The sequence below is a fragment of the Camelus bactrianus genome, chromosome 19 (assembly GCF_048773025.1).
Source record: "Camelus bactrianus isolate YW-2024 breed Bactrian camel chromosome 19, ASM4877302v1, whole genome shotgun sequence".
Classification (NCBI taxonomy): domain Eukaryota; kingdom Metazoa; phylum Chordata; class Mammalia; order Artiodactyla; family Camelidae; genus Camelus; species Camelus bactrianus.
The window spans coordinates 32,420,782-32,428,544 of NC_133557.1; the positions used below are offsets into that span (position 1 = coordinate 32,420,782).

The following is a 7,763-nucleotide window of genomic DNA, read 5'->3' on the forward strand; positions in this document are numbered from 1 at the left end:
ACCACCCCTCTCGGGTTCTGCCCGCTGCCCGCGTAGAGCCATCTCACCCACCTTCCAGAACAGCCGCGCACAGCAAGGAGCCCCACCCCTACCTGCAGCAGGCCCGACATGGCCTCGGCAGGGGGTGAACCTGTTTACAGCGTGACACGCATGTATAGGCACACACGTGCTCACACACGCTCACACGCATGTGAGTTCAGGTGACTCCGGCAGAGAGCGCGCTTGCCTGGCGTCCACCTGCCTCCAGGCTGTGCCGAAGGCGGCCGGTCAGCTGTCCTCCTGGATCGGCCTTCCCAGACCAGCCAGGCCTTCCCTGAGCCACGTGCAACCAGCACGGCACTAGGGGCAGTGACCAGGGTCTTGATACCCCAGATTTGTGATATTTTAAGGAACACGTGTGACGGTTAGGGGAAGAGGGCTGCAGGAGAGAGAGCGGCAGAGGGGCGGGGCGGGGCTGGGCTGGGGGCGTCGTCTGTCCCCCCCTCGGGACAGCGCTTTTCACCCCTCCGGCAGGTCCCTCAGGTAGAGGAGGCGCTGACACAACGCTCTGGAGGAACCAGCTGGTTCTGAGCGTCACCAAGGACCCCACAGCCCGAGGAATGATTCCAGGGGAGAGGAGAGCAGTTACTTTCAAGTAGCAGCAGAAGGTAAAGGTTCTACATTTCTTTTGGGAACCCAGACTCCTGAATATAAAATAAACAACTTCCCATTTGCCTGTGATGTTTGAAAGGAAGGTACTGCCTTCCTAGAATCCTCAGCGCGTTGAGAGTCAGCGAGGACACTCGGCAGCCGGGCTGGTCAGTGACGGGCTAGGGGGAGGAAGGGTCGTGAGACCAGTCTCCTCCCTTTGCAGTCTGGGTGCCACGGGCCTACTGGCACCGGTGACTCACAGCCAGTGGAGTTTCTGCATCCCCGTTACTAGAACCCGTGGGTGGGTCCACTCCTGAGCGATGAGCTGGCCCTTCACCAGCTTGCGGTCAGTGGACGGTATCCAGGCTGCTCTGCACAAGCCATCCTGGGACCTGGCGTGACCTTGGCGGAGGGGACCTGGCTCCTGCCTGCAGGGTGACAACGTGGGTTGGGGTCACGTGAGCCCCTCTCTGGGCAACTGGTTCCCGTCAGACCCCCAGGCAGATGTGGGCTAGGACCCGCCCTCGCTCTTGGCCCCGGTGCCCACCGCTCGGTCTGTGCGCACAAGGTGCAGAGGTCGCTTGTCCCAGGGACCTGGTAATGCTGGTGCCGTCTGTGGTCAAACGCAGGGAAGTGCTGAGAGGGCCAGGACACAGCTCTGGGCTGCGAGCCAGCCGGGCCCCGAGTGACAAAGGCAACAAAAACGCATCCTGTCAGATGCTTCGTGGCCGTCAGAGAGCCTCGCGGGTCCTGCTTGTGTCTCAGGGTTTGAAGCCAGGTTCCCAGGCTGGCTGTGGCCTCATTAGGGCAGCAAGAGCCGCCCACGTGGAACTGGGGAGACTGGGCTCCCGTCAGGCCGAATCAGGGCCCCCAGGAGAGCAACTGACTGTGGGCTCATCGCTGTAGACAAAACGTGACTCAGAGGCGGAGCGAGGCCGGCAGGGCAGGCTGGGCTGTTTCCGACGCCCAGGCAGCTGCGCCCGAGAGTCCCCTGAGCCGGGGCCGGGCTCCCCTCCCGGGGCACCACCATGCATGCGAGCCGGCTGCACCAGGTGCGGCCGACGCCCCATGCCCGCGAGTGTCGTGGGGGACAGAGGCCACTGGCCAGGCCCATGTGTGGCTCTGCACTGTGTCTGAGAGTTGTGCCCCCAGGAGACGCAGAGGAGGCCCTGGGGTCAGGGCAGGCCATAGCCACAGGTCTGCAAGGTGGGCCACAGAGCAGGAATGCCAGTTTATTCAGAGACGCCTGCATCTTATGGGCCCAGCCCCTCCACGGTGACCTCTCAGATAATTCTGGCTGTCTTCCCACTCGGACAGCCACACTTAAAAGCAGCTTTTAAGCTGTTATATGAATAATCATGCCTCGGGCACTTGAGATTGGGAAGAAAACAGCATACATCACTTTTCAAAACAGAGAAAATACTCGATCAAAGGTAACTTGGCTAAGTAGTTCAGCCTTTCTGCACTTATGGTAATGTGGGCTTGGCTCCTCTGGGGTTAAATTTGCAAATGTGTCCGAACTTCCTGATTTCATGGGCCAGACTGCAGATGGGGAGTTGGAACACGACGTCCAGAGTTATGAGCCCAAAGAGGTAATTGTTGGAGGAATAATTTAATACATTGTAAATCCCTCTATTTCCATCCCTTCAAATGGGATGCCAAAAGCGATTAAAGACTAAAAACATATCACAAGCAAATTCACATGATAAAATGGCTGTAATCACTCTCCACGGGATTAACCAGGGCTCAGGAGCCTCGGCCCTGAGGCTGCAGGAGGAGTCCTGCCTGGCGGCCGGGGGAGAGGCACGGCCAGCTGCGCCGGTCGGAGCGATGGTTCTGCATTTCCCGTTTTAGGAAAACGGTACCTCTCCTTTTTGAGGAGGTATCTCTTCTTTTAACGTTTCCAACCTGCAAGGAGACAGACAGGCGTGTTTGGCAAAGCCAGTGTCTGCAGCGGGACACTCACAGGTAAAACCAGGCTCCCCGAGCCTTCTGTGGCATCTGCATAAGTGAAAAAGAAATCCCATCTTTGGGGATGAAATAAACAGAACGAAACAGTGGAAGCCACGTGCCCGGCACGTGGGCGGATGGCCTCTGCGTGGTCCGTGCTCCCGGTCCTTGAGGGCAGATCTGGGTCTGGGAAGGGCTCTGTCCTGGCGGCTTGGGTGCCACCACCTACTACTGAAAACAGGATGCTGTTTTAGGTGCATGAATTTCCAAACAGGGAAAACGAAGACCTGTCGGCGTCAAGATTTCAGGCACCTTCAGAACCGAGAGCGCTGGGGCCGTGCCGGTCACGCAGGTCAGTGACGAAGATGGGGTGCAGGACCCAGGCTGAGCAACTTGCCTCTTCTGACCCTGGCCAGGGACCCCTATGGAGCCTGCCCAAGCCCCCACAAGCCGGGCTTCACAGGCTCCTAACCTGAGTTGGCAGGAGTCCTGGTCTGCAAGCTGTTGGGGCAGCAGCCAGTGTGGCCGAGCCCTTCATCTGTGGGGTCAACAGAGGAAGAGGCTCTGTTGGCTCAAGACAAACCCCTCGGCCGCAGTGGGGAGGACCCCACTGTCGCTATGCTGCCACGAGGCTGGCTCCCAGGTGTGGGTGTGGTTGGCCCGAGCCAGGCTGACGCACTGGGACCAGCGACTGGGGGGACACACAGCCTCCACTCCAGGTGGAGAACTCCCGGGGGCTCCTCTCGGCCCCCACTCTGCCCCGGCTAGACTTGGTGAGCCCGGACTGAGAGCATGACTAGGGCCACGTGCTTCCTGTCTTGTCTAGCCTGCAAATGTATCCCCTGAACCGGTGGAGGTTACCTGCCTGGCGTGAAAGCCCGTGGCGAACGCTCGGCTTCTCTATGACCTAGAGCAGTTTTCTCCACTGTGGCAGCCACGAGTCACACGTGGCCACCGGGCACTTGGCACAGGGCTGCTCTGAACTGAGACAGGCTCTGAGTGCAAGACACACTGATTCTGAAGATTTGGAAAAAAAGGGAATATAAACTATTTCCCTAATAGTTTTAAAAGATTGATCACATGCTGAAATGATAATAGGTAAGGCCACACTGGGATAAATTAGTTAACACTAAATTGATCTGCTTCTATTTCCTTTCCGTACGTGGCCATGAGAACATGTAAAAGTTCCACACATGGCCTGCACGCTGTCTGGGGGGCAGCCCCGGTTTCCAGGGCTCGTGTTAATATCTTGGTCCTGCGTGGAGCCCACGTGCTCTACCTCATCACAGCAGGTGCATCTTCCGTGCCTGAGAGGGATCTTGAAAAGGCTGTCCAGTCTGAGCAACAAGGAAAGCCCTTTCCTATTTCATTCTTCTCCCAGTGCCGGAGAAAGGAGAGCTCTGGGTTAGGTGCGGGGTGATGGGTTTTTTCAAGTTGATCCCCAGCAATTCCTGCCACCCCTGTAGCAGAGCAACCTTTCAGGGAAGACACAAGGACCCCCATCAGAAGTTTCCAGAGAGTCTCCTGCTTGCAAACAGGCAGCGCCAACAGACATCTTTGGTTGGTTATACTGGGGGCACATGGGCCCCAGGGAATCAGACCTTTTGTGCTGGGAAAGTTCCTCCAATGTTCAGGTTGTCTGAGAATGAGGAGTTTGCGGCCCAAGCTTGGGAGAGGCCAAATGACTGATTCTGACAGACCGCATGGTATGATCAACGGCTGCTGTAGGGAAACACACCTAATTTCACTTTGAAAAACGACCCCAATCAACACCAGGGACCAGCACGCTGACATTTTGGAGAACAACTGATAAACAGCTTTGTAATTAAAAAAAAAAAAGTGCTTAAATTTAATTTAACTTTTACTTAAATAAAGTTACCAGGGAGATTTATGAGTATTTAAAGTACTACTTTAAATGGAGCAGTAAACAATGTTTTAATTGTTGCTTTTCACCTACAAGGGGCAAAGAGATTTTTTTCCTTCACCTTTTTCTTACTATTTTGTATATTTGATGAGTGGCTGTTTACAGATTAGTTACCTGCATCTTAGAAATTTTTTTAGACTCTGTGATTTAGAAGCATGTGGCCCAAGTTGACACTATTTGAAAATTGAAATTATCAGTTCAAGGCACAAATGAACATGATTTAAGTTGATAGTAAAACTTTATCATATTATTTATAAAAATTAGCTGAAATCAAACACTTTATTCTGAATATAATTGACGTACTAACCATGCATGATTTTCACCAGTAAGAAACTGTTTCAGATTATGGCAAGTGATTTATAAAGCTGATCTGGTATCACTTTGAAATGACCCTAGAAGTTGGTGACACGGGTACACAGCTATCTAAAAGAGACCGAAACATAGTTTCCAGCACTCACTTTTTGAATGTGCAAAACTGATAAACTAATCTGTTATGGGGAAAAAAGGACAAGAATTAAACATGGAAATTAGCAAAAACCAGTATTAAGCATATGTCTTTATGAGTGAGACTTAATCACACACTTCATTTTGCAAATACAAAAGGGGCTTTTGAAATGTATTAATTAAAGTTAACTGCTGCAGACAGGCCGCTTTGTAGGGCCGCAGTCTTCTCCCTATTAGCATAGCATTAAGGACAGCCGAGGAAATTGGGTTAATAAAGCTGGATATTGTAGCAGAGCTGCACCGGCACAAACCGGCGTGGACAGCTCGGTCCCCAGGGCACTGGCTCGGCTATGCGCGGCGCCTGGACCCCGGGGTGATGGCAGAGTTCTGAGCTGCGCACTCACACAGACCCCATCATCACACCGACTTCAAAAGAGACCCCATCACCGTTGGTACCGGCCAGGGCACAGCCCCCACCAGCGTACTCACCGTGTCCTGGTCTCCTCTCCTGGAAAAGTTCGGGGTTGGTGGGGAGGGGGTTTGGCCGGTCAGCAGGGCTAGACAGGGCCCTCCCCTGCCACCCCAGGATCTCTCCTCTGCAGCCGCCTTCAAGCAGAGGACGCACCACTGTCTCCATCCAGCTCCGCCCAGGTCTCACTAGGGTGTAAAGGATCCGGTCTGGGCGGTGGGGGGTGGGGAGTTCAGGGGCTGTCTAGGGGACAAATTATGCAGACTTGGAGGCAGCCGGCTTTGGCGTCCGCTTACCTCTAGAGGTTAGCACCTCTAGGCGGGCAAGAACATAAACAGCAAACTCAGACTTGGGAAAGCCGAAAAGCTACTGGCCTGGGGTCTTCTCGGGTCCGCAGTACCAGCTCCTTTGCAAACGACCGTTGCCGGGTGGGTCGGGGCATCCCGCATCTCGGCTTCTGCGGTGCGGGGGTTGTGGGCCCGCAGAGGCGGAAGGTGCCGGGGGAGCGGCGCGATCTCGGGAACTCGCCCACCCAGAGCTCCAGTGTGAGGTCCACGACTCGCCAAGCCGGGCTACGCTGTCCCTCGGGTGGCTCGGGGTAGGAACACCCGCCCGGGGTCGCGCCAGTCCCCGCTCTCGCTGCGGCCCTGCTTTCCTTTTGGCGAGTGAGCGGCGGGGCCCGGACGAGCACCGGTGGTCACCCCCGCCCGGTTCCTAAGGCCGACGGCTGGGGGAGTCGGGAGGGTGCCCAGTGGGCATTGAGGGCTCCAGGATTCCAGCACGGATTCCGGCGCCCCGCTGTCCGGCCCAATCCCGCGCCCAAACGGGGTTTGAGCTTCCCGCGGGCCCAAACTGTACAGTGGGCCGCTTTCTCCCGGTGGGCGGGGTCCGGTTGGGGCAGGGTGACACAGTCACTGGGGACAAGGCAAAATGGAGGACGCGTGCGGAGGAGGGGTCGGCCCAGGGCCCTTACGGCTTCTCGTTACAGTGTTTGCAAAGCGCCGAGGGCGTCCCGGAGAAGGCGGCGCACTTGTCGGGGCAGGGCAGCGCGGCGCCGGCAGAGAAGGGGTACACGGCGGCCTGGCTGAAGTGCGTCAAGGGCGCGGCGGCTACGGGCGCGGCCAGGCCTTGGCCCTGGTTGAGGTAGGCCACGAGGCGCCGCATCTCGTCCAGGGCCTGCGCCTGCATGAGGATGTAGTTCTTGGCGAGCAGCAGCGTGGCGATCTTGGAGAGCTTGCGCACCGACGGGCTGTGCGCGTAGGGGATGACGGCCCGCAGCCCGTCCAGCGCGTCGTTCAGGTCGTGCATGCGTCGCCGCTCGCGCGCGTTGATGCTCAGGCGCAGCGAGCGCTGCTCCCGGGGCCGCCGCCGCCCGTCCGACGCGCCCCCGGGCCCGCGCCGCCGCCGCCGCTGCTGCTCGAAGGCGTCGTCCTCGTCGCCGCTCTGCTCGCCGCTGCTCTCGGTCGCCGCGGCCGGGGCTCGGGGCGCGGGCGCCGCTGGGAGGTCTCCGCCCTGGCCCGGCGCGCCGTAGCCACGGGCCGCCTCGGGCCCCCGGGCCGCCCCGTAGGCGAAGCCCGCCGCCGCCGCCGCCGCCGCCGCGTAGCCATGGCTCAGCGCCAGGTACGCGTCCCCCGACAGCGACTTGAGCTCTGCCATGGCCACGCCGCCGGGGCCTGAGAGCTCGCCAGGAGCGCAGGTGCTCATTCGGCCGGGCCCGCGCCGCCCCGAGGTCCTCCGAGGTGCGGCTCCCGGCTCGCGCGTCCGTCCGGCAGTCTGTCGGTCCCCGAGCCTCCCCGCGCGGGGCCTCTCTGTCCCGCCTCGGCCCCGCCTCCTGCTCGTCTCCTCCTCCTCCCCTCTTCCTCCGCTCCCTTCTCTCCTCTTTCCTCTCCCCCGCCCACTCTCCCACCGCGCGCAGGGCTGCGCTGGGGAGGGCGCTACCTCCCGCTCGCGCCGCTCCTGTTTTAAGGTGCGGAGGCGTCCGCTGGGACTTCGCGGCCGTCCAATCAGAGAGGACCTGGTGACCTCCTCTCCCCGGAGCCCGGCATCACCAGGGCGCAGACCGACGGCCAGGGATGGGGGGCACCGCCGGAATGGAGGGAGCTGAAGGTCTGGCTGGAGACAGGGTGGAGGCAGAGGGACGTGAGAGAGCTTTTCCTGTTTCTCGGCGTCTCCGGCTGCTGCCTCCTGTTACCCCCGGGGGCCGCCACAACACGCTCTCGACCCTTTGGGGCACCCGCCTCAGCCCGTCTGGTCCTCGCCTTGGATACCCCTTGCAGGAGTCACCTCCAGCGTCGCGCGGGCAGGCGTCAGAGCAGGGAGCGCGCAGCAGCCCCTGGCGCTTTGACC

The 7,763-nt window shown here is 58.9% G+C and overlaps 1 protein-coding gene across 1 annotated transcript; it reads right to left on the reverse strand.

Moving 5' to 3' along the window:
- Window positions 1–2,272: 2,272 nt before the first annotated feature.
- Window positions 2,273–7,082, reverse strand: BHLHE23 (basic helix-loop-helix family member e23). Its single transcript, XM_010954369.3, has 2 exons — window positions 5,438–7,082; window positions 2,273–2,538 (listed from the first exon to the last, which is right to left on the reverse strand). Exon 1 carries the CDS (start codon window positions 7,071–7,073, stop codon window positions 6,387–6,389), a length of 687 nt encoding a protein of 228 aa, XP_010952671.2. The 5' UTR covers window positions 7,074–7,082; the 3' UTR covers window positions 2,273–2,538; window positions 5,438–6,386.
- Window positions 7,083–7,763: the final 681 nt, after the last annotated feature.